This window comes from Moschus berezovskii, chromosome 24 (genome assembly GCF_049115385.1).
Source record: "Moschus berezovskii isolate FMDL1 chromosome 24, NW_MosBer_1.0, whole genome shotgun sequence".
Taxonomy (NCBI): domain Eukaryota; kingdom Metazoa; phylum Chordata; class Mammalia; order Artiodactyla; family Moschidae; genus Moschus; species Moschus berezovskii.
The window spans coordinates 10025818-10046829 of record NC_142483.1 but is presented as its reverse complement, the minus strand read 5'-3'; the positions used below and the strand labels follow the sequence as shown (position 1 = coordinate 10046829).

The 21012-nt window shown below is 55.3% G+C and overlaps 1 protein-coding gene across 1 annotated transcript in view; it reads right to left on the bottom strand.

Moving 5' to 3' along the window:
- Positions 1-21012, bottom strand: part of BSN (bassoon presynaptic cytomatrix protein) — a 72101-nt gene that overhangs the window by 25371 nt on the left and 25718 nt on the right. The window contains exon 2 of the mRNA XM_088831745.1: positions 5248-5656. Coding sequence (XP_088687871.1) covers positions 5248-5656 — 409 coding nt within the window. The remainder of the gene's footprint in view (positions 1-5247; positions 5657-21012) is intronic.

The following is a 21012-nucleotide window of genomic DNA, read 5'->3' as shown; positions in this document are numbered from 1 at the left end:
CAGACTCAGTTCCTGAGGTGAGTACACCACTGACACCCAAGGTCCCGTCTCTGCAGCACGCCCTGAGGTGGGACTTCCAGAGAAGAGGAATCTGGGAGGTGAGACCCTTTGATTCTGAGACTTCACAGAGACCCTGTTTTGGGACCCGGATCAACATGGGGTCAACAAGGGCATGTGCTAAAATTCCTGCACTTATCACCAGAAGCTTCCCTTATCCAGCCCCCGGCACCCAGGCTGTCACAGGCGTCTCACCTAAAATAGAACCTCACCAAGAAACGGCTAAAACGCCCCTCAGTGAGTCATCTCCCAGATGGGCACAGCTATTTCTATCTAGTATCTTCCAGACGGTGAGGAGCCTGCACTGTGCCCTCCCCCAGCCCCTCCCAGGCCCAGGCCTGGGCTGAGAGGACCAGCACACAGGCCTCCTGGGGAGGATGCTGGCTGGGGAAATCTCTGAATCCATTAAGACTCCCCTCTCTGGCTCCCCCCTGGACCCCCAGGAGCCTGTTGGGAGGGGATCATCCTCAGCCTCTTCCTCCCTACTCCAAGGTCCTTATCCCATGTTAGGGACATGGGGGTGACCCACTGGTTGGGCAGGGAGATGCCTATGCATCACCAGCCCACCTAGGCTATGGATCCATGACCAGGCCTGAGGCAGGTCCCCGGACTCCGGGACCAACCACAGTGAGAGTCTTCCTTGGCTAGACCGTGTCTGTGGCTCCTGGGCACCCTCCAGGAGCCGGAGGCTGGGGGCTCTGGGAACCGCATGTCTGTGTGGCCTCTCCCTCCATGAGACTGCGGGGCAGGAAGGGGAGTGGGGACACCTTTCGGGAGGGGTTTCTCTATCTTTCCCACAGGGACGCTGCTGGCACTGCACCTGCCGCCCTGTGTCTTAGCCCCAGAGGGTAGAATCCAGCCTTGCATGTGGTAATTTGGCCCCAAAGAAGGCTGCTCAGGGTGGGGCCTGCTGCGCTGTCCCCTCCAGGGCTGCCGGGAAACTCTGGGCCCCCAGCAGTAACAGCTGCTCCCGCAGCATCCCCTTCCATGTCGCCACCAGCGAGAAGGAACAAGGTAGCACACGTCACGAGGCCTGCCTTCCTGAGGAGAGCAGCGGCTTGCCTCGGAGCCCAGCCCTCCCAGGGAGAGCAGGCAGGCTGTGTGTCGGATCACTGCACGGACATCATGCCTGATGCTGCATGCACGCTTTTTCCCATTTTGGTACAAGCTGAAACATCACAGAAGCAGGTTATAAATGAGCCCTCCCTGCTGGTGCCAAGTCCAGAGGTTCCTGGGAGGGCCCCATTGGCCAGTATGATGCCATGCTCTTCCGGGCTGTGAGTCACGGGCCAGGCCGCGACTGGAGGCACGTAGCCCACTGTGGGCCAGGGTCAGGGGCGGGCCTGTGCCCTCACACTGCCCACGGCATCAGACACGTCACCTGCCTCATCCAGTACCCGACTGTCCCAAGTCTGCCACTAACCTGCTTCCCCTGTCAACTGGTTGATCTCAGGCCTAGAGGTGGGCACCACAGGGTCCCACAGGGCAGGGCATGTTGATCCAGAGCCTGTTCAGCCAGGCCTGGCCCACAGGGGAGGTCCGTGCCAATGTCATGGGGTTAGGACCCTGAGAAAGGCCCTCGGAACCTGCCTAGCATCTGAGGCCAGGATTTAGGTAGCGGAGGCTGAACCCAATTGCTGCTGGAAGGCCTCACTAGCCTGAAGCTTCACGAAAGGGAGAGAATTTACCCCTTGCTGGTCCTTCCCCACCTCCCAAGAGCCCTCAACTGCCCCGGTCCTACACCAGATGGCCCCCCTCCCTCCTAGGCCTATCTTCTCTGCTCTATATTTCATTCTCAGATAATTTTACAGCCCCCTCTCATAGCTAAAGTTAGGCGTGCCACGCCTGATGGTTCCAACAGTGAAAAACCCCCTCTCCTGCACAGCAACCTCATCGGTCTGCCCCCAGTGACTCCAGCCTCCACCTCGCAGTGATCCAAGCAAGACGGCCGAGAGGCCTCGCTCCTGAGAGCAGGGGCTGGTAGGGCTAGCTGCCCAGGGCTGGCTGAAGCTTCAGGGCATTTCCCCACTGACTCAGAGATTGTTTGGGTCAAAGTGGCTACTGCCAAGCAAACCCACCCTGAAGGGACAAAAGCCACCCTTTCACAAAGGACCTCTGTCCTTTCACATCCCCTCTGTTTGGAGGTGGAACAGGGAGGGCTGGGCCCAGGAAGAGAGGAAGACCTCAGCTGCTCCTCAGCCCACCGCTGATCCGTGTCCTTCTAACACCTGCTCCCTCTTTCCCCATGGCCTGGGCGGCTAGTAAGGCGACCAGGAGGGAGTGGAGGGAATGGGGCAAGGCTGGAGGCTGCAGCAGAGGGATCCGGGCTGCGCTCACAGCACCACCCCCGGGCCATCTGGTGGCCCGGCCCTCGCCGCCGGAAAGAGTGGGATGCAGGCAGGAGAGGAAGAGGCTTGTGGCCACTGCGTCTCTCCCTCCCTTCTCCACACCACCCACCCTGGGTACGTGCCTAAGCCCAAGGTCTGCCAGGGGGGTGGGGGTGGGGTGATGGCACAGTTGCTTGGTCTCTACAAAGTCTAGACCTTGGAACAGGTGAAGAAAGACCGTGATCGTGTTTCCGTAGTTTTCTTAGAGGAGGCTTGTGAGTGATTCTGACTAGAGCAAGGGAGGTGGAAGGCACACGGGTTCCTGGACCTGGAAGACTGGGAGGAGGTGGCAGCCCTGCTCACCCACAGCGGCAGAAGGTGGGTGCCCCCGGGTGCAGGCTGCAGCCTCGTTTTGGATGGTGCTCCAGGAGGATTCTGCTGATCCAAGTGAGAAGCGCAGGCGTGCAGTCAACCCTGCCCCCGCACAGCACCCCCATGGTGCTGTTCCCGGGATGAGGACGGACTCCTCTGGAGGAGTTCCAAGCCAGGATGCGCTGCTGGGGCAGCTCCGAGCAGGGCAAGGAGGCCCCCGATGGGGCTGATAGACAGGGCACGGCTCGTCCCCTCCAGTAGTGGCTCCCACCCCGACCTCACCGTTCCCCACCACTTGCTGGCCCACGGCCACACCTGTCTGCTTCGCCGAGCTGTCAGAACAGGTGTCTCTGTCCTGGAGGAGAAAGGGTGGCAGGCCTGCACGCTGAGTCACTGAAGAGCAGAGAGGTGGGCTAACGGGGCAGTGCAAGCTCGGGACATCAGCAAAGCCACTGAGGCTGGCACCCACACCCTGCTTCTCCCTGAGAGAAATGTGACATTCGGGGGGTTAAGGTGCTTGTGTAAGAACCCACAGCCAGGGAGAGAACAGCCTTCCTGTCTTGTCCCCATCACTGGACACTGGATAGGCTGGATTGTGAACACCTCTGGGCTCCTGGTCAGTGCATCCTCACTGGGAGGGTCTCCCGGGGCTGGTGAGAAACGTTCAGACCCTATCAGGTGAGCACCTGGAGAATGGTCCGCATTTCCCAAACTGGATGCCATAACCGCAGCCCCTAACATTCCATGAAAGCAGGTCTGGGGAAGGCGGCCAGTGACAGTCCCGTCTCGGAGCTCCTGCCTGTAGGTGCCTTGAAGGACCTGGCCCAGAGGCCTGCTCTTCCTCTGCAGTAAGATGGGGGCCCCTTTCCTCCTGGCCCCGAGCCTCGGTTCCTCCCAGCACAATGAGGCAGATGGACTGAGTGTCACCAGGTCCTCCCACTCTGCTGTTTTTCCAGGCGCAGCCCAAGGCTGGCTCCCCTCCCTGCTCACCGAAGGTCCTCGGTGTGGGGGAAAGACTGGGAGGCCCACCGGGAAACTGGTGCTGCCGTGTGTGGCTCTCCCTTGATCTCCGCCCACCCCACACAGCATCATTCAGGTCCTGCTGCTCTATGAGCGTCTCCGGAGGCTGGATCCCTGGGGGCAGGGCCAGCATGAGGACGGGGGGGCGGGGAATTCCCATGGTGGCCTCTCATCCCTGCCTGCCAAAGCCCCCTGCTCCTGTGAGGCTGGGTGCTTCTCGCTTCTCGGCAGCAGGATCACAGGTGAGCTTCCCTGGCCTTCATCACAGCGCTCTAGATACTATGAAGCAACACTTACCTAACTGATCAGCGCAGGGACGGGCCGTTTCTAATCACAGATGTAATAATCACGAGTGTGCACGCCTCCGCAGGAAGCCCCCACACTCCAGGAGCGACTCCAAATGCACTGAGTCATCTCCCCACACCGGCAGCTCCTTCCTCGGAATCTCACACTTACCTCTCGCAAACCACACGTCCCACACCCACAGCACCTCATGTCACAAATAGACCCCGACCTGTGAACGATTCTCACTCAGCCCTCCCCCACCCACGTGGTCCAAACGGCTCCTGCTGCTGCTAATCCCAGCTGCAGCCACAGCTACGCAGTCACCACGCTCCAACCAACCCAAGAGCAGAGCTCTGGGGGGACAACCGGAGACTTCTGGGGGTTACCACAGCGGGGAGGGAGGGAGCCACTCATTTCAGAGGCATGGGCCCCAGTTCAGCTAGTATCCTGGAGCACCTGGCCTCCAGGGCACCTAAGAGAGGCTCCTGGGCTTGGCTGAGCCCTCCACAGCAATTCAAAGCATCCCGACACAGCCAAGGTGGGGCTGGGGACCCTGGGTCCTCTAGGGCAGAAAGGGGGCCAATCTGATGGAAATGGCCTTCCAGTGGCCTCGTGGTGAGGGCAGGACACTGTCACCATGTGAATCCTGGCTCCTCACCCGGGAAGGGGAGCTGCTCTGCCCTCTCAGGCCCCAGCTAACTGGAATGGGGACACAGAGGCTTCCCGAAGCCCAGTCTCCTGCCTCCCTGAACACCTGCTCCCCTCACCTGCTCCCCCCTCCAGGACCCACTGTCAGGGAGGGAGGCTGGCCGGAGTCAGGGAGATTTGCCTCTCTTTGGGTCCTGAGGCTGCTCATGACCCTCTCCAAGTGTGCACCCATGGGAAAAGCTATTCATAAGGCTCTCTTTGGCCTCCCAAGGGCATTTTTCCAGGTCAGACTTGGAGCAGATAGGAAAGTACCTTCTACACAGGACTGAGCCCAAGCTTTCAGGAGGCGCAGTAATCAGCCCCTCTGGAGATCTGGAACCAGGACTTGCTCTCTGCTTCCACACCCGGGAGCCAGATTCCCAGCCCAGGGAAGACACAGGGGCTGGCGGCCAAGGGAAATGACCAGGAAGAGAAAGGGAACCAGGGGAGGCCTGGGAAGGCAGGTGGGGTGGGGGGAAGCTGGCGCAGAGGTGATTACCTGGGTGAGGTGAGGGTTGGGGTTGAACCCACACTGGTTGCAGACCTTGTTGTGACACTGGGTGCAGGTGTTGAAGTTTGGCTGGCTGGGGGTCGACGTGAGGTCCGAGGTCTTACATATGGGACACAGCGTGCTGCTGGGAAGGGGGGCGATCTGGGGGACGGAGTAGGGTGATGTGGGGGTGCTGCCTCTGTCTGGTGACACAGAGGGGGACCGCCCTGATCTCTGCGTCCTGCTGTCTACCTGCAGCGTCCTGCGGGGGCCGTCGGCCTCCTGGCCTGCAGGGCCCTGCGCCCTCGTCTCCCGGGGGCTCTCGCGGCCGGGAGTGGTAGCAGAAGGCTGCTTCGGGGTTGGGGAAGCTGCTCTCTGGCTACCCAGGGGCTCCTTGGGGTCCAGTCTCCGGGGAACGCTGAAATGACATCGAAAATGACAAGGTTAGAGAAGTCGCCTGCAGAGGTCTCCACCAACCCAGGTGGCTGCCAGATGCCCTCACCACCCCTCTCTGGCAGCCGGAGCCATTAGCACAGCCCTCCACAGCCCAGTGCTAACTGTGCTCCATGCTGAGCCCTGACAAGTGTCCCCACCTGAGCCGTCAGCACCAGGCCATGTGATTGGCTCAGGAACATCCCCTGAAGTGCAGAGTCTGATTCAGTAGGTTTGCAGTATAGTCTGCATTTTTACGATCTCTAAGGTGATGCTGGGGGTTGGGGGCGGGAGGAGAAGGGGACGACAGAGAATGGCTGGCTGGATGGCATCACCGACTCGATGGACGTGAGTTTGAGTGAACTCCGGGAGTTGGTGATGGACAGGGAGGCCTGGCGTGCTGTGATTCATGGGGTCGCAGAGAGTCGGACACGACTGAGCGACTGAACTGAACTGAACTGAAGGTGATGGCTTTACTATGGTCTGCAGACCACACTTTGAGAACCAAGGTTCTAAACTATATATGAGTAACACCTAGACCGATTTTAACATTTCTGACTCTTAGACTGCACACCAGACAAATTACATCAATATCTGTGAGGGCAGGACCCTGGCATTAGTATTTTTTTTCCTCCCTAGGTGATTTCAACATGCAGCTAGTTTAGATCAACTGCTCTGGCAGGTCTGTTACATTCTGGCTTGTCTGCTTCAGAGGCCAATATCGGGCAGTTGGAGCTAAGCAGGGGAGGCCCTCAAATGCCCAGCTAATGCCACCTCCAGCAGGGACAATGGAGCCTTCTTTCTGGTGGTCTTCCAGCAGGTCTAACGCCAGACCAAGTCCATCAAGATGGGTGATGTGTTTGTTACTTGTCTGCTACTGTATGAAAGCACAGGGCCAGAGCTCTAGGATCCAGGCCTTGAGGAACCATCAAGGAGAGTTCAATGTGCCTGACCCCCACGTCCAACTGACATGGCCCGGCTGCGGCAGAGCCATCAGAGCTGAGTAGAAGGCAAACCATGAGGCTAAACTCAATGCCCCACATTCCTTCTTGTTTGACCCCCCCTCCCAGTTTTCCAGTCTGAAGAAAGCCACGTACAAAAAGCCAAAGGCAAGGCTTCACACTGCTTCCGTGACATTTTATACTTGCTTCAGTGTGTATTCATTAGAGTGGATGCTGGCATCCAGGCAACAGGGCAGCCTGGCTGAAAGTCACTGCGGAGGCCCAGCCACAGCCGCCTGTGGAGCATCCTGGCCTGGCCCCTTTGGCCGCTGGGCTCCCGGTCCTTGTAGGGTCTGACTTACAGGAGGAGACTCTAAGTCTGCTGCCCTTATGTGAACGCCATCTGCTTGTCAAAAAGATTCAGGAGCCCACTAGTAGGCTGTCTCAGGTAAAGCTATTTTAAGGGGAGACGCAGAGCCTACCGGGAGACCCGCTCCAAGGTGCTCTATGGTCCTTCCTCCCTTCCAAGGAACTGCCAGGGAGGAGACACACCCTCGGTATAATAAAGACTCTTCCAGGAAAAAGGAAAAGGACACTGTGAACTGTCTGTCAGCCAACACAGCACACACCCATCCATCCAGGCTCACAGACTGGCCACTCCGCATGACCAGAGCCTGAGTCTAGCCCTCTGGAAGTCACCTCTGCCACCAGCTGTGAGGCCCAGTGCAGTGTGGTGGTTGGTGGTGGCTGCAGCCATCTCTAGGCCCAAAGGGCTCTAGGGCCTTTCAGTAGACTCATTTCTAGGCGTCATAAAGAAATAATCCCACTTGGTTAAATTCATCGTTTTATTTCTTACTTAAATTACTTGGGGTTGGGATTTAAAGAACAGCCCTTGAGAATTCGTCAGAAGCTATGGAGAACCCTCTATTAACATGCGAAGGGACCAGAACCCTGTTTCCAGGCTGGGCAAGGTCTGTGGTTTCTTCTGAGAAAGTAAGCAATTTCTACTGTGTTTGTTTTGCATGGTGTGTGACACGCAATCTTTTGTGTACACAGTGACTTTTTAATTCAATGCTGTGTCGAAATGCAGTCTTTCTGGGGACACTGTACGTGACAATCAGGGATCCAAATTCAGGTTAACTTTCAACTCAGCTGTGGTGACAGTGAACAAACAAGCAATGCCCTCTGCACCCAGCAGAGCCCGTGTGGCAAGGCCGGCGCCCCCTGCACACAGGCCCGATGTGCGTCTGCACACCACACGGTCGCTACGGCTGACACCCGGCAATCGCAATACACACCCGTGAACCCTTGCCTCTCCTTTCTCCTGGACGACTCCTCATGCCTTCTCCTTGATCTCCAGGCCTCCAGCCGCCTCCCTCTCCTCACTGTCACCGACAACCTGTCCAGCACCTTGCTGGGAAATTGGGAGCGGAAGGAGGGGAATTTGTGCAACTAAGGCCTCTCAACGACCGTCCCTGGGTTTGCCAGTCTCCTGCTCCCAAGGCCCACTTCTCACCTGCATAAACTCGCCTCTCTCCCTCATTGTCCCTGTTTACCTCTCTAGTCAGATGATTTCAATGCCCATACAAAGATGCTTCTCCCATCTTGAAAAAGGAAATTTGGCCCACTTTCCCCTTCAGCTGCTGCCTCATTTCTCTGCTGCTCTTACAGCAAAACTCCTTGAAAGAGTAGCCTCCACTCATGGCCTCCAGCTCCACTCCTCCCTTCCTCTCAACCAGGCCACCTGGCTTCGCCCATCCTTCCACAAAAGTCGCTCAGGTCACTGGTGACCTCCACGGCATCAAATCTGAAAGTCGCTTCTAGGTTCCTCCTCTCACTTGATCATCCCCTGACCTGCCAGCGCTGAGCCCTCCCTCTTTCCTGAAAGAAACTCTCAGCTTCCTCTGGGAACACCACCCTCTGCCAGGTGGCCTCCTTCCTCCTGGTCACACTGTTCTGAGCTCTTCTGCAGGTGCTTCCTGGTCTCCCAAACAAACAATCCCACTTCTGACATTGCAGGGACTCAGCTTTTGTGCACACGAGGCTTTCCAAGCCCACAGCTCCCTGAGGCTCAAAGCTTTATCTCCTACTTCCCACTGGGAACTGCAAATGTGTGTCTGGCCCAGACCCCTCCCCTGAACTCCCCTCTCCTCTCACTGCCGACCCCATGTCTTCACCGAGATGTCTCACTGACATCTCGAACGTGACGTGCCCAAGCTGAGCCCCTGATCTTCCCACATACGTGCTCCTCCCCGTCTTCCCCTTGGAGACTCTGACTCCTTCTCCTCTCCGGCCTTATCAGTCATCAGTAAATCTTGTGAGCTTCAGTGTCTGGACATCCCCACTGCCTCCTCGCTCCACATGCTTCAAGTCACAGCGCCCTCTGTTCTCCAGTTTTGCACAAGCTGGGCTGCTCTCCCTTGCCCATCTACGGTCTTCTCTGTGAGGCAGCCGGGATAATCCTTTATACACATGAATCAAACCGCTTCCCTTGTCTGCTTAAACCCTCCTTTCCCTCCCACGGGAAGAGCTAAAGGCTTTATAGCGGCCCGTGAGGTCCCGCGAGGTTCGGGCCCTTTCCCTCCAGCCTCCTACTCTCTCTCTCGCCCTGGGTCTGCTCCCCTTCTGCCAGGCCCGCTCCCGTCTCTGGATGTTGGCACCTGCTGGCGCTTGCACACAGACTCAAGAGAGGGCATGTAGATACAAACGCCCAGAGACAGGAGCGGGACCAGTGGAAGGGGAGCAGACCCAGGGAGAGTCTTGGCTCTGGTGGCATCGTTGTGGGGACACTTTTGTGGACCAACCTATTAAAAATGCAGCTTCAGTATTTCCCTGGCCATCCAGGGGTTAAGACTTCACCTTCCAGTGCCAGGGCTATGGGTTCAATCCCTGGTGGGGGAGGCAAAAAAACCAAAATATAAAACAGAAGCAATACTGTAACAAATTCAAGCCCATTCTTTACTGTCTGAGCCACCAGGAAAGCCCAAGAATACTGGAGTGGGTAGCCATTCCCTTCTCCAGGGGATCTTTCCGACCCAGGCATCGAACTGGGGTCTCCTGCATTGCAGGCGGATTCTTTACCAGCTGAGCTACCAGGGAGGCCCTAACAAATTCAATAAAGACTTTAAAACTGGTCCATATAAAAAAAAAAATCTAAAAAAAAAAATGCCGCTCCCGTCCCTCCGGCCCCTCCGTGCTCCGCTCCCGTCCCTCCGGCCCCTCCGTGCTCCGCTCCCGTGCCTCCGGCCCCTCCGAGCTCCGCTCCCTTGCCTCCGGCCCCTCCGTGCTCCGCTCCCGTGCCTCCGGCCCCTCCGTGCTCCACGGCACTGAGCCCTCCCGACTCCTCATTGCTAGACATGCCGCACCCGTGCACCCTCTGTGGTCCCGGCAGGACCTCTGGGCTTCCTCCACAGCTGTGCCCCAGAGCCCAGCACTCGCTGGGTGCTCATACGTGTCTCCTGGGTGGATGGATTGCACTCATATCACCACTCAGAACAGTAAAACGTGGCCCCTAAATGTGTTTGAGCTGAGGAAACACGGCACGTGATGGGCGTGCGCTTGGCCCGCCCTGGATCTGGCCTCATGTGGGGCAGAATGGCAGGAGCGACACGCCGAGCCCTCTCCGGACACTTGCTGTATACCCCCAGTCCCGCCACACAGAACACTCCACTGACCACAGAAGCACTCACGCCAACCGTGCCTTCACCCTGAACACCACCATGTGCCAGGTACCTGGCACGTGTTAACTCCTCTAAGCCTCACCGCAATTCCATGTGGTAGGATGCAACTTGTCAATTTTACAGAGGAGAAAACTGCCACACAGAGAAGTTCAGGAACGTGCAAAGCCGTCATGACCTGGAAGTGGTGGTACTGTGATTCCAATACCAAGGCCACCAGTTCAGACTTAAGACTGTGAGTCCACTGCAAGTGGCATGGGTTCGATCTCTGGTTGCGGAACTAAGATCCCACATGCTGTATAGTGTGGTCAAAAAAAAAAAAAAGGCCACCAGTCCTTGTCCTAAAACCCATTCCGCATTGCCCCTGGGTGAGCACAGTGAGGCTGTAGAGGGGTGGGAAGCACTGCAGTGTGATTCACAGAGAAAACCACACTCAAGTCACTTGCTCATTCGAGCATTCAGTCATTCACAAACATTCACTGACCCTTGGAATGAAAGCTCCAGGCTGTGTGATAGGTGCTGATGGTACGAACCGATTGCGACTCACAAATCGAAGGTGGGGCTGCAGGTGCTCCTTGTATTGCTGTTCTTTACATCTTATACATATTTTATAAGTATTCTTATATTCTGTATAAACACCTATTCAATATGTAACTAAAATAAATTTTTTAAAAAGTGGATCAGACAGGGATCCAGTCTTCTGGGAGCCTCCAGTCCAGAGAGGAGACCAGATGTACAAGCAAATCATTGCAAGACATGTCCACACAGTCCGGTGCAGAGTTTGAGAAGGCTTTGAGAACTCAGAGGCGTCTAAACCAAGTCATCATGGATGGGCTGCCTGCCACCCCCCCCCCGCTTCCAAGTAAAGGGCAATTGGGGCAGAAGGGAAAACAGGTGCAAAGACCCAGATGCATGTCAGGGTGTTGCTGTTGTTGAGTCGCTAAGTCAAGTCCAACTCCTTGCAACTGCGTGGACTGTAGCCCACCAGGCTCCTCTGCCCATTGGATTTCCCAGGCAAGAAAACTGGAGTGGATTGCCATTTCCTTCTCCAGAGGATCTTTCCGACCCAGGGATCCAACCCATATCTCCTGCATTGGCGGGTGGGTTCTTTACCACTAAGTCACCAGAGTAGGTCCATGACAGGGTGTGCTGCTGCTGCTAAGTCACTTCAGTCGTGTCCGACTCTGCATGACCCCATAGACGGAAGCCCACCAGGCTCCCCCGTTCCTGTGATTCTCCAGGCAAGAACACTGGAGTGGGTTGCCATTTCATTCTCCAATGTGTGAAAGTGAAAAGTGAAAGTGAAGTCGCTCAGTCGTGTCCGACCCTTAGCGACCCCACAGACTGCAGCCTACCAGGCTCCTCCATCCATGGGATTTTCCAGGCAATAATACTGGAGTGGCTTGCCATGACAGGGTGTAAGTCAGTGCTATTCTCAGCATTTAGAACAGCTCCTGGAGACAGCGTGCAGCAAACAACCTGAATTCAGAGGCAAGATGGGAAGGGCCAGGAGAGCAGGGCCTTTACGCTTTTCAAACAAGGAAGTATTCCACTCTGCGACAAAGAAATGGTGGAAGTAGGGAGACAGAGAGAAGTGAAAGTGAAAAACTGCTCAGTTGTGTCCGACTCTCTGCGACACCATGGACGACACCGTCTGTGGAACTCTCCAGCCAGCATACTGGAGTGGGTAGCCTTTCCCGGATTCTCCAGGGGATCTTCCCAACCCAGGATCAAACCCTGGTCTCCCACATTGCAGGCGGATTCTTTACCGGCTGAGCCACCGGGGAAGCCCAAGAATACTGGAGTGGGCAGCCTATCACTTCTCCAGCGGATCTTCCTGACCCAGAAATCAAACCAGGGTCTCCTGCATTGCAGGCGGATTCTTTTCTAGCGGCGCTACCAGGGAAACCCTACCAGGAATGTAGAATAAGGTGACAGCCCAAAAGACAGTCCAGGGGCTGAGAGAGAGGGAAGACTCAGCAGGGGTAGTCTGGCCTGGGGTCTGGGGAGGAGGGTCCGTTTGCCTGAGCTGGAGGATCCACGGGGAGAAGCCAATTGGTGGGTGGAGGCTGGGGAGTGAAATGGCAAAATCACAAGGTTGAGGTGGTTTTGTCGAATTGGTGATCTCCGTGGGGGCATCCAAGAGACATCAGGAGATGGGTTGGAGCTTGGGTTCAATTCAGACAAGTCTAGATATTTTTACCTGAGTTAAGGGTTCAGTTCATAGGCAAGTCTCAGGGGACAGAGATCTCATGGTGAGCAGTGGTCCAGAAAAGACTGCTGGGGAGTACCAACATTAATGAAAGCAGAGGGATATCAGAAATGGAGGCATTAGAGAGGAGAATGAGAATACACAACCCCAGGGTTAGAAAAGTTCCCCAAGGAGGAGTATTTAACAACGCGCTCCTGAGTCCATGTCCTTGCGGGCTGAGAAGCCTCATAAGTGCTGAAGGAAAGGCTACACCCACGAGGGCCACGAGCCCTCTCCCACTCTGTCCAGTTGAGGGAGCCAGTTCCCTAGCTTGCTGGACACAAGGGCCCACCCATGGCTGGAGATCCAACTCTATCTGTGACACACTCCTGGACACAAGTTCCAAGGGGCCGAGGGCTGGCGTGCCTAGGGCCTCTTGGGGGTGAATAGAGGTGCATTCTCCAGAAGAACCTTCTTAACAAAGGTCTCCACTGGGCACAGAAGGGAGGGAGGGAGGGGTCCATAGGCAGGACTCAGCCCAGCCTCGGGAAGCCCTGGTTTCATGGATGTGGCTCATCAGCAGTGAAAGCCCTGGAGGCCAGTACACCTCCCTCAGCCTCCGGGAGCCCCGCTCCCTGGGGAGGGCTGGGATGAGGACAGGTGAGCAGGAGGGGGAGAGGAAACTGCCATAAAGTGGGAAAGACACAGGAGGACAGGCAGGAGGAGGAGGGAGAGGGCAGAAGCACGAAGGAGTGGCTGGAAGACAAGGAGGGGAAGACTAAAAATGCCTTATCCAGGCTAGATATTTTTAAAAGATGGCCACGAAAGGTGGAGGATGTAAAAATAGCTGTATTTCCACCAGCTCTCCTCCCTTTCAGCATTTAAGGCTACTGACTGATCAGAGACAAGTCTTAAAGCTGGTTAGCAAGGGAGGAAGGCGCCTCCGCCACAAGGCCCATCCCATTGGCCTCCCCCGCAACTCTCCTCAGTAACCCGAGGCCTGCTGTCCCATTCCATGACCACTGCCAGATTGCGCTGGTCAGAAGCTGGGCTCTGCTCTGTCAGAAACCCCCAAGAAAGGCAGGAGGCCAACAAGCTCCAGTGGCCAAAGATGCTCTGACCTCAGGTACGTCCCTAAGGGCAGAGCTGGGGCTGCCCTGGCAGGTGCGCTCAGGGGGGCCTGCTCAGGCTGGGCAGACTGGCCGGAAAAGCATGAAAGCGGGGAGAGACTGTGCGGGGTCCCGAGGGAAAACTAGACTGGGTTCCACATGGCAGCCTTCTAGAGCATCACCCTCCCGCCACCCCCTGCCGCCTCCAGTTGAGTATTTGAAAGAAAAATACTTCACACAAATAAATAGTTGTCTTTGCTCACCAGGAGGGGAGTGAACTTAAGGACACTGTTTTTTCTAAGTCAGAGCAGCCGGAAGAGCCCCGCAGGCTTCAAACAAGGTTTTGATAAATCCCTGGCTGACCTTTCTGTAATGGGCAATTACGGCCAAGGAGATGCAGGGGGGAGGACTTCTTTAAGGCTCAGGCTAGGAAGGACCACTAGGACGGCCCAGCAGCCCCCGTGTGTCCAAGCAGAGAAGCAGGGGCTGCAGAACATTGGGCACCAGGATCTAGTTCTGGGCCCCAGAGCAACTCTCTCGAGAAGGGATGGGAGAATTGAGAAAGTTTGAGTTAAAAAAAAAAAAAAAGCCAGTTTTCACACAAGAAAACATTTCTTGACTTGCCCACTTTCAGGCCAGGGCCTTTTTGATCACCAGTCCCTACCAATAAAACATACCCTACAGATGACTATTTATTACCAATTAAGTGCATATATATAACTGCTAAAACACACCTCCCCAACTGGCAATGTCTGAAAGGATGAGATAGGACAGAAATGTAAATAGGAGTTTTCACGTTTTTCTCCCATGCGTCACTTGACTGTCCTGTCTCCCTCCCCTCCCAGCACGTGTGCCCCAGTTCAGAGGGAATTCTTACTCTTACTCTCCCAGTCTTTAAAGGGGTCTCTGCTGGTTGCCAAGACCAGGTTCTCTCCTGATCTCAGCCCTGCGCCATCGTAGGTGTACTGAGGTCAGGGTCAGGGAGACCTGAGGCTATCGGGGGGCCCTCGCCAGCCTTTCTGACCACTGATGAACCAAAAAGGAATTGTCTTGCTAAGAGCAGCAGCACAGAGGTGAGCTCTCCGCAACACTCAGCCGCGGGCCTCAGGAGCCTTTGAGTGGACACGAAGCCAGCACCAGGGGTTCAGAGTGCATCTCTAGAAGATTTTATTCGTTCATTCATTTTTTAAAAGTTCATAGAAACCTTGTTCCCTAGTCTGGGTCTCAAGCCACAGGCCCCTACCTACCACACCATCCTGTCTCTCAAGCATTGCCCACATATCCCCTAATGCAAGCCCTGCCTGAGGCCTGGGAGCTCCCTGAGGGGCCAGAGGCTTTCCTGCATCCATGCCCACAGGCTCCCCAGAAGGCTGGCTGGACAGCACGATTCCAATGTGACTTCTGGCGTGGAGCCTTCCGGGGTCCCCCTCCCAATGTGTCCCCCACCAGCCCGGTCCCAGTGCTGCCCCACTGCAAGGCCTTGTTCACTGTCTCTGGTCAGACTGGGCACCCAGGAGACCAGGGGCTCCCAGAATCTAATCTGGTTGCAATCCCTGCTTGCCAGTCAAAGGAAGCAGAAGTTCACACAGGTAGTTACAATCAACTGATAGAAAATAACTTGCAATTAGGCAAGATTTGTAGGAAATGAGTCTGGTAGGGCTTGAAAGCAACTTTGTATTTTAGGTGAATTAAACAGTCATCTTTACATCATTTACCTTTTACAAATGTCTGGTTCAGCCAATTACCACAAACTCCAAGGGGAAGGGATCCAAAGATTGGTTTTACTACAGCATATAAAGGGACTGGCTTCCTTAGGTGGAACTCAGTAGGAGGGGAGTGTTGCTGCTTTTAGTGTTCTAATGTCTTATTCCCATTTATTCATCAGTCTTAGGTAACAGCGCATCAGTAGGAGATTCCTGAGGGAGCCAGGAGCAGGGGGGCCCCACACTGGGAGCCAAGAGGTCTAGAGGAGGGAAGAAGCAGCAGGTCAGAGCAGAGTGACCAGAGTCACTGCCCAGAGCTGAGACCCAGGTCAGCAGCTCCTCAAAGGCTCTCCCCAACCCCTCCCAGGCGCTCCAGGTGGCCTGACCTGGGACACCAAGGAAACAAGGGCCCCACCTTATGGACCCTTCCCTTTGGGCACCACAAGGACTGGACCTAGCGTGCTGACATTCGTGTGGACGAATCCCTGCACATTCCTGCCCTAAGGCCTACGGCATCGGCAGCATTTGAACTTTAAAGAACTCCCTGGCCTTTCTAGCCTGTGGTGACTGGGGTACCCTTCAACAGTGCATCCAGGCCAGTCACATGCCCATGTGGACTCCCCTCCCAGGCTCAGCTTTCTGAGGGCACACATGGTGGACAGGCAAATTCTTCACCCTTCCTACAGCTTTCTCAAGAGCTCTGGCCCCAGTCCAGACCTTGGCTCTCATTTACCAACCCTGTCTCCCGGGAGTGCCGTGGCTTCCAGGCGTGGCCCAGGAGCTCTAACCCAGCCCAGGCCACTGAGGCGCCTGCCCCCAGCCAGCCCTGGGTTTGCAGACATCTGCACCGGGACCCCACATGAGAGCCACTTGGAGCTGTGAAGTGGCCCAGTTTTCTAGCTCAGAGGGAAGATTCCTGAGCTAGGAAGCTCTAATCAGGAGCCAGGCGTCATTACATAAAGCTGAGCCAGCCCTTCCCTGCTTCTCGCTCCAGCAAATTCTACAACTGTAGCCTTTTCCCAAGGGGACAGTGTTATGCTTGTCAGCTCGCCTCCAGATTCTGCTGAAACCAGGAGATAAGTTAAGAGGAGACTCTTAACTCTTTGTGACATGGAGGCGGCAGGCCTCACCCCTCGCTCCAATCAGAAGCCAGGACTCTGGCTCACAAAGTTTGACAAGCTTGGGCCCTGTCTTCAGACATAGCGCAGTGGACTGGGCCCTCAGCCTGCCCTAGGGGCCAGGGACACATCCTATGCCACAAACACGGCTATGGGCCTGCTTCACGTCCGGCCCTGATCCAAGCACTGGAAGGAAGACGGGCCAGAACAACACTGTGAGTAAGATAAGCCAGTGCCTGCATCATTAATACGTGAGCTAGCTGAACATCTGCTGAGCGCGGGGTACCAGGTGGGACCTGAACAATCCTCAAGTGTCTGAGGCTTCCCACCGCCTGCTCTTCCAAGACCAGCAGGGAAACCTCACCGAGCCTGAGGAGCCCTTAGCTCCCTTCTCCTGGGAAGCCAGTGGGATCCAACTACATCTACTGTGTAACTGGGGAGAGAAAGAAACACCACAAAGTAATATCTCCATGTTAAAAACCTCTCTGTCCAGAAATAAGGCCTGCTTTTTTCCCTGCCTAGTTTAACAATTTTTTAAACTAGTAAAAGCTTGCCTGCTCTTTATGTTTCTATACCATAAAGAAAACCTTACCTGTGACCCAAAAATGGTAAAAGAAAATTGTGACTGAGGATCATCTCTGGCCCTTAGTTTCAGCCCTAAATGAAACAACAGAAGGGGGGTCCCCACCTACTCATCTCCCAGAGCCACCCTGCCTGCACCTGCCCTTCTGTCACTTACACCCACAGCCCATGGCACAGAGCTAGTCCTTGGGCAGGGCTATTCCAACCGCTGAAGAGTCCTGCCTTCCGACAAAGGACCTGCAGCACTGGAAACTGCAGGTCCTGAAAAGAGAAGAGAAGAATCTGAACAATACCTTTGCCTGGCGATTTCAAATTTATTACAATCGAGAGTTTAACTAGTGAATGCTATTCTTTACAGGGCCTGTGAAAAAAATCAGAATGACCAAAAACTGACATCTCAACATGGGAAATGAGACTCAAGATTCCGGCAGGAAAAAGCATGCCTTAAATGACACTGCAAAAGCAAGGAGTACCCACCACTCTTCCAGCCTTCAGCATCACTGTGTCCATTGTTCTCCCTGCCCCAACAGCCTAGTTGCAGAAAAATGCACATGGCTGGGGGCTCAGTTTCCTTGTTTGCCAATTTCACAGTCTTTCCTCTGTGGCTCTCTTGTCTTTCACTTCTGAGGGCTCTAACTCAGAGGGAGAAATCTAACATCCACTTGTGGCACTTGGGTTCCTGAACCTCCCTCTCCCTTAGACTGTGAGGGCTAGGAAGGTGCTGGGAGTTCCTTTCTAGATTCTTCCTGTTGAAGGTTCACCTACCAGCCCCCCAGGGAGCTTGCCTGCCACTGGGAGAGATTTCCCAACAACATGAGAGGACAGGGAGGCTTCCTGTAGGAGGCGCTCCCCTCGCACCACACCCCCTCACCCCACCCCATTCTTCCTCCTGCTTCAAGGGGCTGATTCTCATGCCCCCACGGCTCAGCCTGCTGTAGGATAGCTCTCTTGCAAGGACCCTTGGGCCTGACCTAAGGCCAGAACATCCTATCCAAGGAGCCTAAGTCCTTTTCAGCTGGGGGCCCTTGACCAGGAAAAGCCTTCGACCAGGAGCTCCCTTCCCTACTCTCCTCCCTTTCCCAGGGCTCAGCCTCCGACCAGCACAGGCTTGGGGATGGCTGTGTTTCTACCTGACATGTGTTCACATGTAGAGAGCATTAAACTCAGCCACTTGGGCTTAAAAAAATCCATGAAGACAGACATACTCATAAGGAAAATGTGGGTCTGAGAGTGGTGATTAAGACTGAGATGATGAGATGATCTGTGAGTGCACATGCACACGTGTGTGAGCACATGTGTGACCACGTTTTTCATGGTACATGGAGTTAGCGCTCTGAGTAATAAGTAAAGTCCAGGATGTCTGCTCCCAAGGGGAAGGGCAAATGTCCTGAGGGACTAACCCAGCCCTGCGTCCCCACCCAGAGTGCCCAGGCCAGCCTGAGCCAACAGAGAGAACAGGGTCACCCCAGCCTGAAGAAGAGCAATGCCAGGTGCACAGTAGGCGCTGAGAAAAACACGCGCTCTTTCCTTCCTCCCTTCCTTCCTTCCCTGGCTTACAGCAAGGGGAGTGGGCAGCAAGCCTGGGGTTCTGATGCCAAAGTCTTTAGGGAAGTGGCAAGTAATGAGAGGTGCAGGCAGCGATGCCAAGGGAGAGAAAGGAGTAGAACCATATGGCCAGTGGCTGACGGGAGAGGAGGACCGGGCTCTGAGGGCTGGGCTCATGCCACCCCAAAGGCCCTCTGGCCAGGAGGGACAAGTGAATGAGTGGGGGTCTGGATCGCCCTGCCGAGGGGGTGAGGGGAATGCTGCGTCTTCACGCAGAGCCAGGCACTCAGCTGGCAGAAGTGGAGGGAATATCTGGGGAAGGTGCTGGGGACTCAGGTGGTCTGGGGTTCCAGATAACGGGGTGATGCCTGGACAGAGGATGTGGCAGGTGCGATCCAAATGCACGATGGGGAGATAGAAGGGGACTGGGCTCCGGCAGCAGCCACAGCGGCACAAGTGTGAGGCGTCACTGAACACCCATTTTCCCAAGAGCTCCAGGGCGCCTGGCACTGCGCTACACTGCAGACCACGGTTACCTAGCAGTGAGCAAGGCAAACAAGGCCTCTCTTCTCCTGGAACTTGCCGTGTGGTGCAGAGACAGGCAAACACCAAGAAGACAAATGGGTAAGCCTGGCTCGTTCAGAACAATACAGATGAGAAAGGAGGGGAGGGCCCTCGGAAGAAGGGACACTTTAGCAGAGCCACACAAAGGCCGTGGGCCATGAGGGCAGACCCTGCTTCTGGACTCGTCCCCAAGCCTCAGGACCTCGTCCCAGGGCCGGGCTATGAGTCTGGGCTCTCCCTGTCCACCAGGTTGCCGAGATGCAGGATCCCTGCATTATTCACAGCAGCCTAAAAGTGGAAACAACCCCAAAGCCCACGGATGGCTAAATGGATACACAGAATGTGGCATATACACACTATGACATGTTATTCAGACTTACAAAGGAATGGAGCGCTGACACATGTCACAACAGGGATGCTCATGTTGAAGACATCATGGTAAATTACGTCTGAGTACATATTACATGAGTCCACTTATATGAAGTGCCTAGAACAGTTAAGTTCACAGAGGCCGAAAGTAGAGCAGTGGTTACCAGGGGCTGGGGAGGGGGAATGGGGAATTCTGTTGAATGGCCACAGTTTCAATTTGGGATGATGAAAAAGTTCTGGAGATGGACAGAACTGTGGAGATGGCTCCACAGCAATGAACGTACCTTATGCTCATATACTAAACACTTAAAAATTATTAAAACGGTAAATTGTATGTGATGTATAGTTCACCACAATAAACAAAAGGAATGAAATACTGATTCATGCTATAGTGTAGATGAACCGTGAAAATATTATGCTCATTGAAAGAAGCCAGACACAAAAGGCTACATATGTTATGATTCCATTTATATGAAATATCTAGACTAAATAAATCAATAGAAAGGGAAAGCAGACTATCGGGTGCCGGAGGCTGGGGGGAGAAATGGGGAGCAACTACTTCATGGGTATGGGGTTTTCTGTGGGGTGAAGAGAATGTTTTAGAACTAGATAGGTGTGGGGGCTCTGCACTATCTGGGAGCTGGCGAGGTCAGCTGGCCACTTCTTTGGGCTGAGTTGGGCCTTAAGCTTCAGCACAGAGTGACAGCGAGGCTCACCAAAACCTGCTAGAAGAACAGCCAACAGGAAAGCTATCTCCCTGGACCTTCGGAGCTACCGGTATCCCTGGAGGGAAGAGTTTCTGGGCGTCTCCAGCAATGGAGTGGGGTTCACTCAGGACTCCTCACACAGGCTCACTCTTGAGAAAGGCTCTGGTCGTCTGCCAATTCTGTACTCACGATGCAACCTGATAGGCCTGTGTGCACTAGGGCGCCAATCGAGTGGTGCCAATCAATCCTATGACACGCCCTGGGCAGTTGGGAAATTGAAGGAGGAATCCGGTGAGGCTGACGGCATCTGCTTACAGTGGCCTCACAGTCACCTCAATGAGTCCCTAGGAGGAGAAGCCCACTGTGGCTATACGTTGGCCGGGCAGCACACCACCACCCGGCAGAGGTGAGGGGCATGGCACTTCCTGTGACAGTTCAGAGCAAGGCCTCCCAGCTCGGGCAGAAGAGGAGAGCAGCAGTGCAGCACATGTGCCCCTCAGGAGTCCCCAGGCTTCCAGTCCTGGAGGAGCTGACAGAAGCCAGGTACGGCTCTATGGGCCCAGCCCTCCGATGGGTGTAGAAGGCCAGGCCCCAGCTGCCCAGTAAGAGGCAGGTCTGTGAGCAGCAGAGTGAGGTGGGCCAATCTGCTGATGGCGACGAGGCTGAGATCTGAGAGCAACTTGCTCCGCCCACAGAGCAGCCACCCTCGCAGGGTGAAAGGGGACATGACCACGTCACATGCTGTGCCCCTGCCTCCCAGCACACCTCTTCTTTCACTTGGCACGTGAGAGAGACCTGTCACTGATGAAGGAGCCGGCAGAGGTCAGTGGACAAGG